General features: G+C 41.9%; 1 protein-coding gene across 1 annotated transcript; it reads right to left on the minus strand.

Moving 5' to 3' along the window:
• Positions 1-1865: 1865 nt before the first annotated feature.
• Positions 1866-16400, minus strand: LOC115077340 (extracellular calcium-sensing receptor-like). The gene is made up of 5 exons (XM_029579633.1): positions 16189-16400; positions 12542-12833; positions 9209-10045; positions 4951-5074; positions 1866-2788 (listed from the first exon to the last, which is right to left on the minus strand). Exons 1-5 carry the CDS (start codon positions 16398-16400, stop codon positions 1866-1868), a joined length of 2388 nt encoding a protein of 795 aa, XP_029435493.1.
• Positions 16401-23837: the final 7437 nt, after the last annotated feature.

A 23837-nucleotide genomic window follows, 5' to 3' on the forward strand; every position in this document is an offset into this window, starting at 1 on the left:
AAGGTTTTCATGGGTAATGATTCAGATGGACTGAATCAAATCACGGTGAACCTAGAAGATGTGGTAGACCTGATTGACAAACTGAAGAGTAGTAAATCACCTGGACCGGATAGTATACACCCGAGTTCTGAAGGAACTACAAAAATGAAATTTCAGACCTATTAGTAAAAATTTGTAACCTATTATTAAAATCATCCATTGTACCTGAAGACTGGAGGATAGCTAATGTAACCCCAATATTTAAAAAGGGCTCCAGGGGCGATCCGGGAAACTACAGACCAGTTAGCCTGACTTCAGTGCTAGGAAAAATAGTGGAAAGTGTTCTAAACATCAAAATCACAGAACATATAGAAAGACATGCTTTAATGGAAAAAAGTCAGCATGGCTTTACCCAAGGCAAGACTTGCCTCACAAATCTGCTTCACTTTTTTGAAGGAGTTAATAAACATGTGGATAAAGGTGAACCAGTAGATGTGGTATACTTGGATTTTCAGAAGGCGTTTGACAAAGTTCCTCATGAGAGGTTTCTAGGAAAAGTAAAAAGTCATGGGATAGGTGGCGATGTCCTTTCGTGGATTGCAAACTGGCTAAAAGATAGGAAACAGAGAGTAGGATTAAATGGACAATTTTCTCAGTGGAAGGGAGTGGGCAGTGGAGTGCCTCAGGGATCTGTATTGGGACCCTTACTATTCAATATATTTATAAATGATCTGGAAAGAAATACGACGAGTGAGATAATCAAATTTGCAGATGATACAAAATTGTTCAGAGTAGTTAAATCACAAGCAGATAGTGATAAATTGCAGGAAGACTTTGTGAGACTGGAAAATTGGGCATCAAAATGGCAGATGAAATTTAATGTGGATAAGTGCAAGGTGATGCATATAGGGAAAAATAACCCATGCTATAGTTACATAATGTTAGGTTCCATATTAGGTGCTACAACCCAAGAAAGAAATCTAGGCGTCATAGTGGATAACACATTGAAATTGTCGGTTCAGTGTGCTTCGGCAGTCAAAAAGCAAACAGAATGTTGGGAATTATTAGAAAGGGAATGGTGAATAAAACGGAAAATGTCATAATGCCTCTGTATCGCTCCACACCTTGAATACTGTGTACAATTCTGGTAGCTGCATCTCAAAAAAGATATAATTGCGATGGAGAAGGTACAGAGAAGGGCTACCAAAATGATAAGATTTACTCAATGTCCACCCTCCATTCTTTAAGTCAAATTTGACTTAAATTTGACTTAAATTTGTCAAATTTGATTCACTGTTGCCGAGTGGCTCCACCATTGTTACCTCTCACACAAAATATCCAGTGTTCCACTAAGAATTAGGTCTAAAATGGCTCCATCTCTCATCAGTTCCTGGACCAACTGCTCCATGAAGGTATCACCATCTTCATCTGGTACCCATGTTACCCCTCCTCTATGATGTTTTTTGTAAATTGTTGACATTTTTTGATAAATTGCAGACAGCTTTGGTAAGAAAGAATCCTTCCTCTTTCATTGCCTGTCTCAACACAGCTAAATTGTGATGTTGACAGCCATAAAGAGACTTCAGTATGAGACTGAAGGAAATGATGGATGAATAAGAGCAAGAATAAAGTTTCTTGCTTTGTTGATAAGATCTTCAATGCAAAAGTAAATGAGTTGTGTTATAACATTCTATGATAATGTCCTGATCCAGTTACAGGATTTCTCATCCCTGTTTCAGAATTAGCATATAAACCCAAAACAATGAAATAAATGAAGTTTTTGCTGCTGTTTGTGAGTTTTATTACATTTATATACATGCTATATGAGTCATTCCCATTATCAAGCAGATTTGGAGCATATTCAATATTTTGTTATTGTACAGCTTTCAATTAAATTCAGTTCTGCTCCTGACACTTGTTTTCCCCAATAAATAGTCTTTGGTATTTCTTTCTGGTTTCAGTAAGATGATGTAAACCTTCGGAAAAAATATACAGCCAAGCAGTCCAGTGCTGGAAGCCAGGATAGCAAAAACTTCCACGGCCACCATGTACTTCCCTCTTGTGCTCAGGTACGCCGGGATAAAGGAGATCCAGACACTCACAAACACCAGCAAACTGAATGTGATGTATTTGGCCTCATTGAAGCTATCAGGTAAATTTCGGGCCAGGAAGGCTACAATGAAGCTGACACAGGCCAAAAAGCCCAGATACCCTAGCATGGCATAAAACAGCTCGAATGACCCTTCAGAACATTGTATTATGATTTTCTGTGCTATTTCCAGGTTAACACTTGAGTAAGGTGGAGCAGTCCCCAACCAAACTAGACATAAAATAAACTGAATTACTGAGCACAAGGGGACAAGGTAAGAAGGAATTCTGCTGCCAACCCATTTCTTTAATGCACTGTTGGGTTTTGTGGCATTAAAAGCAACCACCACTATGATGGTTTTAGCCAAAATACAGGAGACACTCAGAGAGAAGATGACCCCAAAAGCAGTTTGCCGGAGGATACATGTTAATCTTGTGGGTCGTCCAATGAATAAAAAGGAGCAAAGGAAACAGAACACAAGGGTTAGGAGGAGAAGATAACTGAGCTTTCTGTTGTTGGCTTTGGCTATTGGAGTATCCTTGTATTTAATAAAAATGCACAATATTGCAATGGTGACTAAAGAGCAGAGAATGGAGATAGCAGAGAGCACGGAGCCAAGGGGGTCTTCATAAGACAGGAATTCGATAATTCTGGGAATGCAGGTATCACGATTCCTATTTGACCATTGATCATCCGGGCACTTCTGACAGTCAGCAGCATCTGTTTAAAAGAAAATGTTTCATATTCAATAGGATCTATGAGGTCAGTATTCAAAGGGTTGGTCTGGGTAGCTTTTCGAGTTGCCTGAAGAAATTGCAGGATGTGAAAATTTGCCTCCACTCCCCTGTGAAATTTTGCCCAGATAGGTTTTTACCTAAACAAAATTTAATTGGTTGAAAAGTAGCAGCAATGGAGGTGTTTTAGGGGAGTAGTTAAATTTTCAATGGGGAGCACTGATATTCGGTGGTGCTGGCTACAGATAACCAGGTAAGTCTGGTCAGAATAGCAGCTGTTGCTTGGGTGCTTTACCTCTATTTAGCAACAGACTTATCTGGCAAAGTGCCATTAAATATCCAGGTAAAGTTACCCGGGTAATCTCAATGCTCCTCTTGCCTACTGAATATTGAACTGAAAATTGTTGTTGTAATTTTTATTATTATTATTGTAATTACTGAGGGCAAGAGGGGCTGCATCCAAGTTCTAGAGCCGCAAGCTTTCATTCACTCCCATCCAGGGATTTTTCCTCTGTTATACATCCCCTCCCCACTCATCACGCTCAGTCACTCCAAGTCACAGTTCTTGGTTGGGGGCAAGAGATCTTCAATCATGAGGACCTAAAACCAGCCTGCAATTGTCTCCTCCCAAAGGCTGTGAAGAGAAGACTGCCTGCAGTGTTTCGTCAGCTCGGGCTGGCCTGGGGAGAGGAGTACTTGACCCAAGAACTGGATCCAGGTCCTTCTAGGTGCACATGTGTTCTTTTAGCCTCATAAAAAACAGATATTTAAACAGTAGGGATGAATTTTAAAAGCCCAGTGTGTGCCAAAACAGGGAGTTATGCAAGTATGTCTGGCCGGTATGCGCCACGCAGATTTTAAAAGTACGTGTGTATGTCTCGGTACTTGCACAAATAAGAAGTTGCAAAAAAAAAAAAAGGATGGGGCATGGGCTTGTGGGAATTCAACATCTATCTATTTATCTGGAAAATTGTATTGGCCGCGTCCTCCAATGATCAGGGTGGTTTGCAAGTAAAACAAACCTAATAAGGTAAAAATAAAATACATTACAAATTATTATAAAATAAAATAAAATACTTAAATATCGAACACAAGAAAAAAAAATCAAGCAGACTATACATTTACACAAAGGGCCAGATTTTATAACATGCGCGCAGGCGTAGATTTGTGCGCGCAAGGGGGTGCACATTTGTGCACCTTGCACACGCCGAGCCCTAGGGGAGCCCCGATGGCTTTCCCCGTTCCCTCCGAGGCCGCTCTTAAATCGTAGCGGCCTCGGAGGGAACTTTCTTTCCGCCACCCCCCTCCTTCCCCTCCCTTCTCCTATCTAACCCGCCCCCCAGCCCTACCTAAATCCTCACCTACCTTTGTTGTCCTTTTTACGCCTGCCTCTGGCAGGTGTAACTTGCGCGTGCCAACCAGCTGCTGGTGCGCGATCCCCCGGCACGGCTGCCATGCCGGAGGCCTTGGTCCCGCCCCTGGACCGGCGCCCCGCCCACGCCCCCATCCCCTTCCCACCCCTTTTTCAAAGCCCCGGGACATATGCGCGTCCAGGGGCCTGCGCGCGTCGCCGAGCCTATGCAAAATAGGCTCGGCGCGCGCAGGAGCACTTTCTCAGGGTTATGCGCGTAAGTTATTCGCGTAACCCTTTGAAAATCTGCCCCAAATTACGCTGAAATTGAAGTTCCATGTCGCTCCTTTTTACACTTCCTTTTTCACTACTGAAGAGAGGAAAATTCTCAGCCTGGGGAACCTAAGCAGGCAAATGCTTAGGTACCTGGGCAAATTCCTTTGAAAATTGTTTTCTATTATATAAACTATAGCGGCACCTGAGAATGGTCTCTATTTACTCTTTCTAGTTATCAACAGATACGTTGAGAGAAGCCAGAAACTGAATACACACACACACACACACACACACACACACACACATCATCATCTGACCATCATGTCCACTTCAGCCTTTGCCTCCCTTTGCAAATAAAATATGTATTTTTCCCCCCAAAAAATTAAACTAGGGGATTTGAATGTCACCCAATTAGTATTACAGTGCACATTTAAAGATTTAATTTCCCTATTATTTTTATTAGGTAGAAAACAAAACCTTAATGTCAACTGTTTTGAAGGCGAATTTTATCCTTCTCTCACCAGTCTGATTGGTGATCACCCCATCGGCGCAGGGGACGCAGTCGAAGCAGCAGACGGGCTCTCTCTCTCTTGCGGCTTTCCTGAACCCGGGAGGGCAGCTGGCACTGCAGACTGATTTTGGCACCTTCAGAACAGAACAGAGATGAATATGTAGAGTTGCGTGAAAAAGTCTGTCTGCAGTATTTAGACTATAGTATGCAAATCAATTCATATTTGGTCACAAAGAGTTGATGCATTTATGCAATAATCACATTATTTGTATAAGTAATATAAATAGTACAATTGGGAAGTTGGTGGTAACTCTAAAGGAAGTCTCTAATGAAAAATGGGTTGAGCTATTCGAGCATGCAATTTGGGGCAGATTTTCAAAGGGTTATGCGCATAACCCCAAAAACCTGCCCCTGCGCGCACCAAGCCTATTTTGCATAGGCTTGGTGACGCGCGCAAGCCCCGGAACACACGTATGAGCCAGGGCTTGAAAAAGGGGGCAGGGAGTGGGCGGGGTGGTCTGGGGGCGGGGTGGGGGCGGCGGAGACGGAGCCTCCAGGCACAGCGGCCATTTGCTGCTGTGCCCGGGATCGCGGGCCGGCCATTGGCTGGCGCGCACAATCTACGCCTGCCCGGAGGCAGGCGCAACTTGAAGATTAAAGGTCAGGATGGGGGTTTAGGTGGGGCTGGGGGGGCGGGTTAGGTAGGGGAAGGGAGGGGAAGGTGGGGGGTGGCAGAAGGAAAGTTCCATCCAAGGCCGCTCTGATTTCGGAGGCAAGCGCAAAAGGTAAATTAAAAATTTTGGGGGGATTAGAGTAGGGCTAGGGGGAGGAAAGGTTAGGGGAAGGGATGAGAAGGTCAGGTTAGGAGGAGGGAATGAGGGAAGGCAGCGCGGCTCAGCATGCGCAAGTTATAAAATGGCCGCTGTGCCTGGAGCCTCTAACCCTGCCCCTCCCACACCCCTCCCCCTTCCCACCGCTTTAGTAAAGCCCCGGGACTTACACGTGTCCCGGGGCTTTAGGCCCGGTGCACGTAACCCTTTAAAAATCCAGCCCATTCAGTTTTCTGACAGATTGGCCAATGCACTGAAATGTGATTAATATTGCTAAAGTACACTCATAATGTGCATTTTTCCATGCAATAATGGACAATATTAATAACATGCAAATGAGCCAAGATGGTAATCATGCATACCTTATTTATAGCATTGATCCTAAAAATGCATCTATTCTTTTATGTTTGTGAAACAATTGCTATGTATATTTATCACTACACTAATATATAATAAACATTTTTGCTAATTTTGGATCTTATTATCTCATTAGCATGATTTTTGGACATAAACCATCAAAAGATAAAGGATGTATGTTGAGCGCACTGTTAGTGTGTGAGCACCTAACTTAAGCATTCTATTTTTTACATGCATACACTTGTTTGTGAGTTTAAGGGCATTTTACTACATTGGCCTTAGATTTGTTGCACTCATTCTATGCCTACTTATGGATATTAGTGTGTCCATCATGGGAGACTATGAGGATTCCAGTGTGAAGTCATCCAAGTCCAATTTATTGTTCACCACTAATGTTATATTCTTGCCCTAGAAAAGAATGAATTCCAAGCAATGGAGCTCTCATTGATGGTGACCCGTTCACCTTGTGGAGCTGAAAAATTGAAGTGCCCTACTGTTATAGACTGGTATGACCTGTTTGGAAATATCTGCCAGTTCAGAATGTCATAAATAGCTGGAGGGTCACCGTTCTTATCAAAAAACACCTCCTCACCAGATCCAGTGACGAAACGGACATGTCTGAGATGCTGTAGAATCTAAGGAAGCCAAAGAAGAATTTTGTAAAATACCCCCAATTACCCCAACAAATGAGTCAAAAAATGTGAAGTGCACCTATGTGAATAGTAATCAAAAAGATTTCATGTTTCTAATTTATCATTGCTGTTAATACATATCTCTTACTGCAGAAAGAAGCCAGAATAAGTTGAATTAAATTGTAGTGAGATTATTTACAGGTGGTATAAATAATATCACTACAATTGAATTCAACTTATTCTGGCTTCATTCTGCGGTAGGAGATCTATATATTAAAAGCAATGTTAAATTAGAATCGTGAATGCTTTTCGGTTACTAGCAAAAAAGCACCGAGCTTTAACAGACAGTATCAAGTGAGTACATTTCAAAATAATGTGATCTAAAGTGCACACACACAAAGCAACTGCATATCACAATGCCTCATGAGCACATCATTCGTTTCTAGTCATCTCATCTCAAAGAAAGGTAAGTGGAACTAGAAAATGCACACAGAAAAGTGTGCAAAATTGATAAAGAGGATGCATCCGTTTCCTTATGAAGAAAAGATTTAAAAAAAAAAAAAAAGAACATTCTTCAGCTTGGAGGAGAGAGGATTGGTGGGCTGTCACTGAAGATGACCAATACTCATGCAGTAAAATGAATAATTGAATATCTAAGTGCCAGTACATGCCAGCGGTGCAGGCATTTAGATTTTCATACTGAGATAGGAGTTAAGAACTTTTTCTTCTCAGGATGGGTTACTGGCAGGGATCTGGTGATTCAGCAGATGGGGTGGTTAGGGAGATCAATGCTACTGCCTGTGGCTTTTATTTTTAACTTGGGGACAGGGCAACTAAAGCCCCCTAGCATCTTTTAATTTTTTTTACTTGGTCGAGTGGGGAGGAAGACTCGAGCCACTACTGGCCTGTGGGTTTTCTTTTTATTTCTTTACTTAATCTGCAAAATACTGAATACAGATGAGTATGTCTAAAGTCATCCGGGTAGATGCACCCGGATGACTTTAGGCCTCTTCTGGACCACAGCCAGAATTACCCAGATAAACTTATCAGGGTAGTGTTGAAGAGCGGCACTACCCCGCTAATTCTAAAACCCACTCAAGAAGTACCCCATGCCACCATTTTTTAAAATCTGCATAAGTATTTTCCAGGTAAACATAGAAACATAGAAATGATGGCAGAAAAAGACCAATTGGCCCATCCAGTCTGCCCAGCAAGCTCCCACACTTATTCTCCCATACTTATTTGTTTCACCAACCACCAAGTTCAGGGCCCTTGTTGGTAACTGATTCAAATTTCCTGCCATCCCCTGTCATTGATGCAGAGAGTAATGTTGGAGTTGCATCAAAGGTGAGCATAAGACTTAATGGTTAAGGGTAGTAACCGACACATCAAGCAAGTTACCCCGATGCTTCTTTACCCAGACTGCACAGATCAATGCCTTGTTGGATGTTGTCTGAATGTAAATCCTCTTTCCACATTTCCCCCTGCCGTTGAAGCAGAGAGCAATGCTGTATATGCATTCAAAGTGATGTATAAGGCTTAATTGGTTTAGGGTAGTAACTGCCATAATAAGCAAGCTACCCCATGCTTATTTGTTTACCCAGACTGTGAAGTTCAGTCCTTGTTGGTTGTTGTCTGAATGCAAATCCTCTTTTCCACATTCCTCCCTGCCGTTGAAGCAGAGAGCAATGCTGTATATGCATTCAATCGGGCCAATACAGGAAAGTCTGCGGGAGAGCGGGCAAATGCCCACTCTCCCGGTGCACGCACAGACCACTCTCCTGTGCCTGTGATTCACTATGCAATTTAGGCCCGGAGGTAAAAACAGGCAAAAGGAGGCGCTAGGGACACTAGCGCGTCCCTAGTGCCTCCTTTTGGACCGGTGCGGCGGCTGTCAGCGGGTTTGACAGCCGACGCTCAATTTTGCCGGCGTTGGTTCTCGAGCCCGCTGACAGTCATGGGTTCGGAAACCGGACGCCGGCAAAATTGAGCGCCCGGTTTTTGACCCACGAGCTGCGGGCCGACTTCAAATTTTATTTTATTTTTTTACTTTTGGTAACTTTCGGGACCTCTGACTTAATATCGCCATGATATTAAGTCGGAGGGTGCACAGAAAAGCAGTTTTTACTGCTTTTCTGTGCACTCTCCCGGTGCCCGAAAAAATTAGCGCCTACCTTTGGGTAGGCGCTAATTTCTGAAAGCAAAATGTGCGGCTTGGCTGATGTCACTAAAGATTCTTTATGCTTATCCCATGTTTTCTTGAATTCCATTTGTATGTTTACCCCTGCCATTATAAACATTTACAGATGCTTCATTATAAGTACAGTATAATTACATTAAAAAATAAAGAAATTCAAGGAAATATAACAGGCTGGATTGAATAAGCTAGCATATTCTTACCACTAGAAACCAGAAATTCCCTAATAAAAATGGATGTATCAAATTGTACCTGTAGTGGATGGATTTTATCAATTGTATCACATGATCCTGTAGACAATGATCCATCATCGGTTTTACAGGAAAGTAGATTATGCAGGGCATGTGCAAATGCATACACAGCTAGATATGCATTGTAGGTATATCTTAAATTGTTGAAATCAAATAATGCAGGGTCTATGTGTTCTACCTTCTCAGTCCCTGTGCAAAATGAAGGGCCTCTACTGATATTGATCATCTGGGTCTGATTGTGGATATCTTCTTGCCATGTACAACTAAATGCTTTCTCCCAAAAACTTTTAATGAAGATATCATCCTTAGAAGTGGAAGGGTGGATGCTGTACACAAAGTCTTTGAATCCATGAATATCCTTGACGTGCAAAGCCATCGCCAAGGTACCATTCAGTGACTGCCAGGTGTCATCAGGAAAATAGTCTGGGGTGATGATAAATGCATTTGTGCCAACCCAGACCTTACCCTGGATCTTCTCCTTAGCAACTGCCTTAAATATAGGGGCAACAGAGCTCACATGTGAATAAACAACAATTACTTTTGCTGAAGACTGTCTTACAGTTTTTACAAGCCTCATCACTATTTCCTTGGATGGGGAAACTGGGATTTTTTCTAAAAAGGCCACACATCCTCCCAGCCTTGTGATTTCCTTTTTTAGACTATCACTGCTAACACCATAGTCGTTGTCTGCGGCAAGAATTCCTACCCAGCTCCAGCCAAAATATTGAAGTAAGAGAGCCATGGCCTGGGCTTCTAGCAAGTTATTGGTAACAGTACGGAAAAAGGAAGGGAAGATAATTTTGTCACTCAGTTTTGAAATACTGGATCCATAGCTGATCTGTAAAGAAAATTGTGAATTTATAATACATAATCATTCCTTAGAGTTCTTTTTAGATCAAAAGGTTAGAAGATAAATGGAGTTTACAATGCATTCTTTCATGACAGATACATTTTCTTTTTACTTTTTGAAATAAAAAAAACAATTCATGGATTCATATTTTATTTTTTACTTTTTGAAGCGCTGGGAAGTAAATGTAATTGCACAAAATGAATGGCAGTGAAGACAAGAGGAATAAGATGATGAAAACAAGCCCTTTTCATCATCCGATTCCTCTTGTCTTCACTGTCACACAGCCTACTGGATCGGCTACCACTTTGTTTTTTGGGTACGTCCCTATTACAAAATGAATGGCTACACATTTCTAATGTTTATCCTGATGAGCAAACTCAAAGAAATTAATAAAGTTATTATAGCTTTACTATTTTCTTTCCAGATTGTGATCTTTTCTTTCTGGAAGATATGTGTAGGTCTGTGAATGGAAGTGATGGCAAGGAAGGGTGCTGGCCAATGCTAGCATTGGGCAGGCAGTAAAACTTGTACAACTTGGGACAACTCCTTAGCTAGAACATTATTGTTAGGAGATATTGAGTAGACCGGTTTGAGCCAAATGATGCTTATATGTCAACATCTACTATCTTACTAGGTGTTGCGTCCGTCGGTCCTCGATGGCTTTGCCCCTTTTGCCTCACCTTATTCACGGCTCCTCCCTCTTACCTGGGCAAGATGGCTACCACCGCATCTACAAGCTGACCTCTCTGGCGTTCCCAGAATGGCTATGGTACAGCCTTCCGTCATTGCTCCTCCCAGATATCTACTAGGGTGCGCGCGCGCAACCCAAGTTTTTGTACCACCCTTGGTGCGAACCTCGAGGGCATTCCCTCATGCTGTCATCACGCCATCCGGGTATATTACCTTCACTAATTTGCTAGCTCCCCGAGTTAGCAAGGACTCAAATCCGTTCTTGCCTACATTACTCTGCCGCTTCCGTGCTGCTGCAGGAAGCTCTCTCTCTTTGCCCTTCAGGGTACATGCTAACCTGGGTACCCGCTCCTCGTGGGCCCTCTGCTTTATTTCAGGTGCCTTTCAGGGAACAGGTACTCGCTCCTCAAGGGCCTACTCTCCCTGCCTCAGTGTCTGTACCTTCTACAACATACCTGGTGGAATCGCATATCAACAGCCAAAACCTAGTGAGTACTCTAACTCTCAGTCTATCTCATCCACAGTATCTCCTCACTGGGAGACCTGCTGCGGAACCTCCTGACGTCATCAAGGAGAGAAGGGTTTCCTCTGCCAAGGTCCCTGAGACTGTAACTACTGGACTTCCTCACTACTGCCACCTCTGGTGGTTCTCTTCAAGCTTTCTAATAAAGGAACTCTTATGTTTGTGTAGTATGAGTCTAGCCCAGTGCTGTGGCTCCTCATGGGACTCCTCCTCGTGGGCATGGTCCCAAGGATCCACCAAACACACATAACCACAACATTAGGCATGTGCATTTTGGGGATGATTTTAAAAGCCCAGCACACACAAATCTTGAGAGATATGCACATGGCTGGGCCGCGCACGCACCGAGCGCATTTTCCAAGTGTATCTTCCAGGACACGTGAAATTGCCGAGATTTTTAAAAAGGGATGGCCAAGGGCAGGGGCGGGGGCCAGCCAGGGCAGCGCCTAAAGGAAGGAACACAATAGCCCTATTCTCGTCTCCTTCCATTGGGTACCCATCCAATGGAGAATGAAATGCAAAGTATTGATGAGAATTCATAAGGTCATCAATGCTGATGAAGTATCTAACCTTAGCACTATCCTTCTAGATCTTTATGGTCCACTGAAAATTGTTTAATTGAAGACCTATCTCTTTATAAGGCACAGCTTAGGGATCATGTGTTTTTAATCGCAGGTCAGAACATACGGAACTCACTGCCAGAACCTTTTTGATTAACATCTTGTCCAAAATTATTTTAAAACAACTAAAAATCTCGCTCTTCCAGCTTACATTTGAGGCTATTGACTTGTAAACCTTGCTATCTGATGTCTTGCATGATTATACACAATAATCAGTCTATTTGTATTAATACTCATATTTTTAATGTATTTTATGGTTTCGTTTTTTAAATGTGATTGCATTATTATTATTATGTATTTTTGTTATCCACTGTGCATGATGGAACATGTGAGATGTAAAATTTGTAAAATAAATTAAATAAATGTCACACTTTTTTTTTCATACATATCTGTTTCTCTTGGCTCTTAGTAACCTTTTGGTTCTATTACCCTTCCACCCCCACCATTAATGTAGAGAGCAGTGTTGGAGCTTCATCTAAATGAAATATCTAGCTTAATTAGTTAGGGGTAGTAACCGCTGCAATAAGCAAGCTACACGCATGCTTATTTGTTTACCCAGACTATGTAAATGAAGACTCCAAGTCATTTGAATTCATTTCTTGCTCAGTTGGGAACCATACATACAAAAGAGAATCAGTTTCTTTCTCTTACCTGTGGAATCTTATAGACACCTAGTAAACTTGCCATAGTGATACTGATTTCAGAATTGGCTTCTCCTATTGCCCCTAATAATGGGGCACTGGAGGGACAATGGTAGTTTGGCACGAGGTCCTCTGTTCCTGAGAGCAGTGACAGGGTACTCGCCACGGCCAGAGCTGTTGAGAAACAGGAGCCATGGATCTTAAATCCCAAGGTAATATTCGGCAAAATGTCAGGATTGTGGTTTATCTCCTGTATGGCAAAGGCTACCACCAACACCTCCCGGTAGGACCGCACCTGGAAGCTAAGAGAACATATGTTAAGCATTGCTTTCTTTAATGAATTCTCATGTTTACAGATGATGGTAAATAATATTTGGGAATATTACTGGTCATACCAATACTTGTATTACTATATTTTGTCCTGTTAAAATAAATTTAAGCTATAAAGATAAATAGGTTGATTGTTCCGTCTTAACAGCTGTGGTATATTTCAGTACAGATATTTGTAACTGTGGATATAAGATAGAGACAGAGGTAAATTTTCAAAGAAAAGAGAGATTCAGAACAATCAATATGGAAACTGAAATACATTTTGTCAATCTTACCTTATAATTTTCTTTAACACCACAAGTAAATTCATAGATGGGAATGACAAAATACTGTAAACATGCTCTCTTTTAGCTCTGTCAAAGTTTTGATAACAGCACCATAGTTAAGGTTACTACTTAATAAAAAGAGATAATCCCTTTGTTGTTGAAGAAAGGGTGGAGTCGAGGAGAAATATTAATAAAGAAGAAAACATCAACAACGGGACATATTCTAGAAAGCAGCAATCCCTGGAAATTCTGGTGACTATTGAGAATGGTCAATGATGTGACTTAAGAGTTGGCGTTGAATCATTAACGATTTAGCTTGTTTATAAATGACTACTCATGTTCACAGCTCATGCACTGTGATTGTACTTCATTACCCTGTACACAGAACAAGAGTGGATATATTAATTTTGACATTCAAATAAAACTGCAAGATAATATTTTATTTATCCTAGCCTCTCTCTTTGTAAATGGTTGTTGTGTCTTTGTTAAACATCTTTTGAGCACCTATGATTCCCTATATGTTTATTAGTGTCTTGTTGCCTAATACTTTTATTCTATGTCTCTAAATACTTTCTCATATCCCTATGCATAATTTGTATATATATATATATATATATATATAACATGGGCAGTATTAATAGTATTTACAATTTCATTACTATATAATACAAAAACAACAAAAGAGAGAACACTAATGATACAAACATCTAGTTTCCACAATCATGTAAATGAAAGCAAATTTAATTAAAAATTAAAAAAAAACTTTAATTGCGTAAACCAAAGGCAAACATAATATGGATAAAAAAGTCAGCTCATAGTACTTTTAAATAACTGTCATACTGACAAATTCACAATTTTAATCATTGCTGCCAAAATAAAAACAAAATAAAGATGGTGAGTGCACCATGCCCAAGCATGCTGTAGTATTCTTGAATATCTTATTTGCAAAAAAAAGATTATCAAACAGCTTTCCACAAAAAGAAAGAGAAAATCATTGCGACAATGTACAAAAACAAAATCCCTCAATGTTCTGTTGGGGAAAGCTCCTTGATCAGACTAGATACACACGACAGATTTTGCAAAAAAAATCTGCAGAAGTAAAGAAAACATTGAGAAAGGCCTTCATTTCACCTGTGTGGTTTCCTCAGAGTGAAGGAAATATTTTAAACAGGAAAATGATGATATGTCTGTAATGATAGCTTGGCTTATGATACAACTCTTCATTGTCTAGAAGAATATCACAACAGTTCAGTATAACTCAGTTTTCAAATGCTGCAGACTCCATTGCTGGTTGAGTGTGTGTGTTACCAGGGATAAATCTATAAATGTGTGTTCATCTGTGTACTTTTCAATGTTTACATGAGGATGCATGTGTGGATCTTTTAACTGTGTGTGTTCTCATATGTATTTATTAAAGTGCACATGTTACGAGCGCGCGCGGGCGCGGTCGTCTCGGGCGGGTGGTGAGCCCTTGGGCCACGGCAGGACCCCAGGAGGAGCCCAAGGCCACACCGTGGGAGGTGAGCTGAGCAGGCATGGTGAGCCAGGCAGGCAGGAACAGAAACAGGGAGTCCGGCGCTCAGCCGGACCTGCATGCCCATGGTAGCCAACACGGGGAAGTTGACTAGTGAACGGTCCTCCGACTGTTCCCGGCCCTTTCGGACCTGCCGCAGGGAACGGCAATGGGCAGCAGGCCGGACAGAGGCGAGGGCAGACAGAGTCCTTAAACAGACGACATCAGACAGGGCAGAAGCAGGCTGAAGCAAGACGGAGACATCAGGGCAAGGGCTGAAGCGAGACACAGGAAAGATCCAGGCGAGCAGGAACTCCGATGCTGGGATACTCACATCCGAAGCCCCCTCGGCTGGCAGAGGAAGACATCAGGGTACGGGCTGAAGCAGACACTGTAGACAAGGCTGGACGGGAACATTGCACTGTCCATCAGGGCGCCCTACTCAGCCCACCCGTGGGACTGAGTCGCGGACCACCCTGTCCCAGACGCGCCCTACACAGCCCTGGGAGGCTGGTCGCGGACCACGCTGAGAAGGAGGGCGCGGGGAAGACCCAGGCAAACAGGACTCCGATGCTGGGAAACTCACATCCGAAGCCCTTACGGCTGGCAGGCACAGGAACAAACATCTAGGCAGGGTCAGAGACAGACATCAAGGCAGAGACACTAGACATCGGGAACAGCAAGCAGAGACAGGACAAGGCGCCATCAAACATGGAGGACCTGGCTCGGCTAGGTTACAGGCGACTATAAAGCTCAGTCTGAAGGCCAAGACACAGTGAACAGAAAGTCCTTAAATACTGGAGGTAGAAGGCAACTCCCTGGGAGGAGCTTGCCAGGACCGCCCACCGCTGGTCCTATAATTAGGGTAGAGAGCTGCGGGCCAGCCCCTAGGGAAGGGCGTCGCCCAACAGGAAGTCCAAACACTGAGGCTGCAAGCCACCGGCATGCCTCAGGAGCAGCTAGGCCTCTCAGGCCCTGGAGCAAGTCCTGGATGATGCGCAGGCGAGGCCCTGGCTTCAGAGCGGCCTCTGGAGGAAGGTAAGAGACCTCCTGCAGCGCAGCAGCAGGGGGGATCGCAACAGCACATGTGTTTTATCTTTGTCTTTATATTCCTTTACTGGCTTTCTTTGTGGCTGCAAGAGGGTTGCTACGTTAACCAGGTTGACCCAAAAAGGCTGATCCAGTCCTGATTTTAGCTTATTGAGTGCATGAGGATGTATTCCTGATTTTCCTTAAAAATGAATGTAATGTTGCAAAACCAGGACTGCTTCAACATGTTTTACTTGACCTACGTGAGAAGGCAAGTCCAGTCTGCATATACATTAACAGGTTTTCATGTGTCTCTATGGATGTTTCTAGGAGCATGTCTGTGTGCTTTTCAGTATCAGTATGACCTTTTGTGCCTGTTTATTTTTTCATGTGTCTCATTGCGAAAGGCTGCCTATCTTACCAGATCTGCAAATATATTTATGTGAGTCCAGATATATTTCCAGTATTCTCATTATTACCCAAAATAAGGCAAAGAGTGTAATACACGGTATTACTTACTCTGCACAGGATATTGGCGAGGGCTCCTCTCTGAAGTTGGTGTCAGGGAATGAATGTTTCCAGTGGACGAGAATGATTCCTCCCAGCACTATATCCCCTTCCCTGAGGAAGGCTCTCACATTCTGCTGAGGAAGTCTACATCCAACAACCTGTGTCATCATGCAAGGAGAAGGCAACACTGCCAGGAAAATCATAACAATGCCCTGGACCATCTTAGTTCTAAACATGAAGAACATTAATGCATGTACACTCTTGTAATCAGGTTTTCCAAAATAGTGAAAGTCTTCACGTGCTTTTGTGTACATTTCAATTCATACGTTGACATCATTTACATATTATCATATCATAGTTTCATGTTGCCAGTACAGCATCACAGCATTCCTCCTGCATTGAGTGTCAAGTAAAGTTATTCTGTAATATGTATCCTTCACTTCTTATGATGCTTTATTTAAGATGGCTCCCTTGTTGAAACCTCATAGAACATAATTCCCTTATAATTAATAAAATAACTCCTTTCTCTTTGAGTCTACAATTATTGGGATAAATATCTATGATTTTCATTGCAGGTAATTATTCAAATTATAGGTTGTATTTCTGCATTATCCTAGGGATTGTTGGAGCAGGTGAGAATGGTTTCGCTTACATATTTCTAATAACTTTCAGGTACAGCAAATACCTTGATCTTGGAGCTGACTTATGAACCATCTTCTTCATAGGCCACTATCCTGTCAGCTGTGTGTGACTTTCAGTACATGAATGATGAACAAAGGTGATAAAAGTCAGGTCTGAGGTTTTTGACTGATGCTGTGTTGAGTTCACCTCTCCTTAAGCATTTTTGCATGAAATTCTTATCTGAGTAGTCCCCCTCTCTATTTGTGCTTTTTCCAGTTTTCTTTCCTTGTGCCATATGATTCTTTAATGAGTTTTATTCTCTTGTTTTGAAAATACTGTTGCTTCTTTCCCCTTGTGTGCTGGTGGATTCTCAGTCATTCCTTCTGTTCACCAGAACCATAGTTCAAGCTTAAGGACAGAGATGGATGATGCTTGTTCATTTTCATACTTCAGCTCTATTTTGGCATTTGGTTTCCGAGTGTGTGTGTGTCAGCCATTTGTTACCTATAGTACCCAGGGATGTGTTAAGGCAGGGAAAATACCAATGGTACCATATATTTGGCAAACTGATTCACTAACAGGTGAACCTTTTAAAGACATGTGTGCGGGTCCTGGCATGCACATGGATGCACCGATTTTATAACATGGCGCATGCTCGGCCCTGCCATGCACATATGTTTCGGTATTTACGCATGCCGGAGATTAAAAATCGGCCCCTAAGTGGTTTTCCCATAGACACAAAAGGGGGGGGGGATGAATCTGGCCCTAAATTTGTTAACGATAAATAAAATTAAGGAAATTAAAAAACTGGTTAATTATTCTCATTTTCTTAAATATGTAATATTTCAAAATGTATTATTATTATTATTATTATTTTTACCTATTATTTCCATCTTTTAGGGACTGATGCCTTAAGGCTTTTCTCCCATTCTATGTATAAAAGGATAATAACTTAGTAAATAAGGATTTTATTCTTGCAAATTCATCCCTGATATGAATGAAGGCGATCAGCCTCAAAATGTCATTCTTAATTGACATGGTCACCCACGCATATGAGGCATTGTTCTTGCATTGCAGAATTCAACTTAATAAACATATCAGCCAGTGATTCATATGAGAACAAATTTCAAAATCCTCTTCAATGATTCCCCACTAATTTTAGCAGCTTAATTAATTGTGATAGCCAACTGGTGAGTATGACTTATGACAGCAGTGGGCCCTAGACAGAGTCAAATGTTCATCTCTCTCTGAACATTCTCAGTGATGTTCTACTCTTCCTGATGAAAAAATAGGTATTATCATAGACTTTCAACACCTCTAAAATGTCTCATTTGGCTTTTCCAGTTGATACAGGACACAGCTCTTTGATATTTACATAGAATACATCATAAGGAGGACCATCTTTAAATATTATACCTAGCTGAACAGTTACCTGGGTAAAATGTCCCCCACCTACACAGCAGAGACGAAAAAGGTTCATAATGTTAGCCAATTTAGCAAGAACATTTGGTATAAATATAATTATCAGATTTCCGTGTAAATGTATCATGCATAGAGAAGGGAAAAAATTTGTGTATTATGATCCAGATCATCTAGAAAAAGTTTTGGAAGAGTGCAAGAAACAAAAGGAGAGTAGTAGCACTTAAGACCCCAGGTAATTGGTTATAGTAGAAATAAATACTCCGAGTTCTGTAAGTTATGTTAATTTTAGGAATTGCATTTAATTGCTCAACTTAAGCTCCTCATTTTGTTTTGTAACAGGAGTAAGGGGAAAATTATGTCTGATTTAAATGTTGTATTGAGAAATGATTTGAAGTAACCCTGCTCCTAAAGAATATTCAAGTGTTAATTTGAATATATGTAACTGCATTATAAAATGTATCTTGCAAAATTTATAAATAAAGAATTAAAAAAAAAAAAATGTCCCCCACCTGCTCTGTTTCCCACCTGAAGAAAAGGGGTGTGGGTCTGACAGAATTCAGATTGCAAAACGAAAGATCGTCGCATGATTTATGCCGCATTCTATGTCCCATGCTGCAAAGCACAGAAGTAGCAGTAGACTTTTCACCTGCTCTGTAGCAAGTACAAATTATGGGCCTCATTTTCTAAAGTATTGCAGGCCTGCAATACTTTAGGTAATGAGGGGCGGGGGGGCAGAAATGGGGGGCAATCCTGCACTAGCTGGCAGCGATCGCACCACCGCGGTGCGATCGCTGCCGGTTTCGCACCCAATAGCGCCACCATAGAAGGTGTAGCTATTGGGCGCGAACTAGGACGTGAAAAGGGCCTTACCTTTTCGTCATCCGCGAAATCTTCGCGGAGTCGGCCCCGGAAGAGGAGGAGTCAGGCCGTCACCGGGGCCAACGTTGTCCGCGGTGTCTTCGCAGAGTCGGCCCCGATGACTCCTCCTCTTCCGGGGCCGACTCCACCCCCATCTTGGTATCGCACGCGATAAGGGACTTTTCGCGTGCAAAAACGTCCCTTATCGGGTGCGATCCGTCTGGAAAATAAGGCCCTATGTGATGACAAAATGAGATTGCAATGTGGGATTCCCCTCTCCCCTCTCCCCCTTTTACCTGCAAAGGGGAGAGTGGAAGGAAAGCTGTCTTTTTTTCTATGAGTAATTGAATATTTCCATGTATAAAAATCTTTGAAAATTGCTCTTTTTAAAGTGTGTAATAGTCCCAATATCATACCAGAAAATCTTCTGGGTTTTCCATGACCAGCCAAATGCTAACTATACATAAATCTAATACTATAATAACAGGTTAATAATGCCCCCAGTCTCAGAACCAGAATGTACCAAGTCATTGGCTAAAGGTACAGTTCAGAAACAACTCATTTACATTTTCAAATGTCATTTTGCAAGGTTTTCTGGGGCATGAGCCAACAGCCTATATATATAGACTGTATTTATGAAGGATGAGAAAAAAAGAGAAAATGAGTCTATACCAAGGCAATGTAAAAGACAGCATGGTAGCTAGTTTAGCTACCATGCTGTAGTGAATCTTCCATGGCCAAAAAGTAACGTAGACTTAGGGGGTCATTTACCAAGGAGATTGCACACGATAAGGGACGTTTCGCATGTGAAAACTCCCTTATCGCGTGCGATACCAAGATGGGGGCGGAGTCGGGGTGGCGTCAGCCCCGGAAGAGGAGGTTTCGGTGTGGCATGGGACTGATGCCGTGAAGACTTCGCCGACAGCGAAAGGTACGCTTGTTTATAGCTGTCAGTTTCGTGCTGAATAACTACACCTTTTATGGTGTAGTTATTTGGCGCGATGCCGGCAGCGATCGCACCGTGGAGGTGCGATCGCTGCCGGCTATCGCAGAACCGCCCCCCCCCCCCCCCCGCCCCCCGTTAGTGCATGATTCAGGGAGCCCTGCGACATTGGTAAATCTAGGCCTTAGGCTCCTAGGAATTAAATTATAAGACCTGTGCTGCTGAGGCAACATGTAGTCAGTAAGCATAGAGTAGCAGATGAGAGCTAAAGGGACATGTAGTAGGGATTAACTGCATGGATGCAATATTAGAACAATTTTAGTAGAGTCTCTGGTAAATTAACATGCTTAAGGATATGCTTCTGCACTCATTAAGACCTAAACGAGACATTTATTTATGTATTTATTTTAAAAAAATGTATATTCCGCCTGTCTCCAATTCTAGGCGGAGCACGTTCAACACCTGGACAAAGTTATCCTGGCAAGCGCCATTTCATTTGAATAATTGATCCCATCCCTGCAATGGGACGCTTGCAGTTAAAACTGAAAACTCCGTGTCTTCAGACAAATCTATCCTAGCTCTCAACTCCCTAATTAATTACTGTCTTCTTACTTCCTGCTCCTTTTCCGTTATGAACCATATCAATACCCATTTTTGTATTTGTTGTTGTAAGGCACCAAAAAAAAAAAAAAAAAGGACAGTGGGATGACCCCAATTATGATACAGTGAAGTCTCTTGTTGATGATTACCTGATTGCCCTCTCGGCAGTGAGCTGGGGAAAGAGTTCAGGACTTGCTGAATGCATGCACGCTGGAAGAATCTCTGGTGGGAAGCCACGCTCCCTGTGGTACATTTAATAATATTAAGGCTTCCCAGTCAGTACAGAAAAGGGAGGAAGATGTGTGCATAACTTTTATTTTTTAATATGAATAGATTCAAATACATAGCAAGCTTTATACACATGCTGACATATTTAGCTCTTATCTTTAAGAGGTGTACAGTAGCGTGTTGCAATCTGTTTTTCTCTTTTAATAGTTTCCTGACTCTTTTTTTTTTGCTTCTGTTTTGTAAGGGCATACAAATAAAGAACGTCTGATTAATGTAATCTAATTAAGATGTAAAGTGCATTATGTGGTTCAAGGGAAAGGGAACGGAGAGATTGCCTTAAAAAAATATTACTAAACAGTGTCAGAATTTTATTTTCTGCCATGATACTGGTTGTATGCAAACAAAGATGCCATGGATAAAACACTGCATATTTTTTTTAAAAAGTCCTTATGGAAAATGTTATTGTTGTAGATCTGCAAAAAAAAAAATAAAAATTTTTAAGTTTCTGAATTGGTCTGACTTGAGAGGGTCATTCCACTTATGCCCTTCTCTAGTACTGTGAGTATTCTAGCGGTTTGGCTTGTGTTATCCTGCACTCCTTTGACCAGTGAACTTAGTACTGAGGAGAGTGCAGCGCACCTAAAAAAAAATATTCTCCTTGCGTTTCTGTACCCAAGGATGGCATGATCCACGAGGGCTTTGCTTCTTCCACTCTACGCACTGCTGACCAGGGGGCCAGTAGGTGCACATGACATAGGACCCATAGCAACCCGACTCGACAACAAGACATTCCGGTTCTCAGGTCAGCACCATTTATTTTCCTCTTGGCTTCACGTGGCTCCGCTAAGCTTCTCCTTCCTGATGCTAATGCTTCCAAAATTATTCCCCACTGCAAGCCATTCTAAACATCACATCAAGTTCACATACTTCACTTCCTTTTCTGCCTCACCAGCCATTCTCTGTTCTGACTTGACCACCCCTCTAGAGCTTAAATGTTTTCCTCCTTTCATCCAGGCATCTCCCTAAAAGCGTCTCATCCATGTCACTGCCATCGCAGCTCCACTTTTCTCCTCTACTACTTCCACTTATCACTTCTATAGTGCTTTTTGACATAGGCAGCACCATATAAATGCACATAACAGATTGCCCTTGCTCCGTACAACTTACAATATAATAAGACAAATATTCAGGACAAACAAGACTTGAGAATTTTATTTAATCAGAAATTGCACTCATCTCATCTTCCTTCTCCTCTCAGTTGGAAATATGAATCCCAATCATAGCTTATTCATAGCTAACCTGTACAGATCTAAATTTCCCCTCCAGACATCTCTATCCCCCTCCTTCCTCCCTTGTTTCTCCCTCTCTCATTTCCCCTATAGATTGCCTGCTCTATTTCAGACAAGAATGCCTACATTCATGAACTCTATCTTTTTATCCCTCTAATATTTTGACTGACTGAGATCTGGTATTGCTCTGAGGGCAATGCTCGGTTGTTGCTTTTTATCACAGGGGTTATTTTTTTTTTCTGTCTGATATTCTCTTCCTCCTGCAGGTTTCAACATGTTATTCCTCTATAAATTCCTATTCTTTTTCTTCCTCTGAGGTCCATTCCATCCTCCTATTTTCCCACCATCCCTCCAGGTAGTTGTCACCTTTCAAACAGCAGATAAATCCATCTCTTCGTTCCTCACAGACTTTACATAAGAACATAAGAACATAAGAAATTGCCATGCTGGGTCAGACCAAGGGTCCATCAAGCCCAGCATCCTGTTTCCAACAGAGGCCAAACCAGGCCACAAGAACCTGGCAATTACCCAAACACTAAGAAGATCTCATGCTACTGATGCAATTAATAGCAGTGGCCATTCCCTAAGTAAACTTGATTAATAGTCGTTAATGGACTTCTCCTCCAAGAACTTATCCAAACCTTTTTTAAACACAGCTACACTAACTGCACTAACCACATCCTCTGGCATCAAATTCCAGAGCTTTATTGTGCGTTGAGTGAAAAATAATTTTCTCCGATTAGTTTTAAATGTGCTACTTGCTAACTCCTAGGCTTCTCTTCTTCATTGAACTACAGTATCTTCCCGTCCCCCTATTCTTGGGAAATTTAGCTTCCATACTCATGATTCCTAAACCTTAATGCTCAGTGCCTTAACCTTCTTATTTCATCTCCAGTTATTCTCTAGTGCCCTCACTTGTTAGTATTGCCCCTGCCTTGGCTTAGTCCATACTTCCAACTAAACTCTTTGTTTTCATCAGCTCTGTTTTTCCACTTTCTGATCATCATCTACATTATCAACACATAATTATCCTCTTCCACATTTTCATGCAATCACCACCAGCTTGATGAGAAATCTCCAACCTATTGGTACTTGCATCCTCAGCATTTCTGTCTCATCTCTCCTCCACAACCTTGTCAGAATCTGTTGACAAGGCATTTTTTCTTTTTTGTTACATAACATACAGTGCTATCTTCTGATTTGGACACACTGCCCCCCCCCCCTTCTTCCTCTGCCTTGTAAATTATACCAAACCCCAACATTGGTTCACCTCCAGAGTTTGATTCCTACATTCCTGCACCCACCCAGCAAAGAAACTCTGGCTAAAATTCTATCCATATGTTGACCTCCTACATTTCAAATTAATGCTCTCCTACTTCCAAGACTGCTATTGAACCTGCTAAGCAAGCCTACTATGTCCATTAGACAAATGACTTTATCTCCAGTCCTTTCCACCTCCTTGCTGCACTCTGCTTCTTGTCCCCTTCAATCTGCATTTATCTACAGGCTATCGGTATTTAGGGATAAATTTAAAAATTGCACACAATGGTCTAAAGTTCAAGGGAATTTTTATCTGCGAACTTGGCACAAATATTTCAAAGGGAAACCTATGAGCTCCCTTTGCAAAATTGCCTCAAGCATGAAATACCCAAAACAATTTGTATCTAACTTTTTCTGCAGGTACTTTATTGGAAGAA

The sequence above is a fragment of the Rhinatrema bivittatum genome, chromosome 16 (assembly GCF_901001135.1).
Source record: "Rhinatrema bivittatum chromosome 16, aRhiBiv1.1, whole genome shotgun sequence".
NCBI lineage: Eukaryota > Metazoa > Chordata > Amphibia > Gymnophiona > Rhinatrematidae > Rhinatrema > Rhinatrema bivittatum.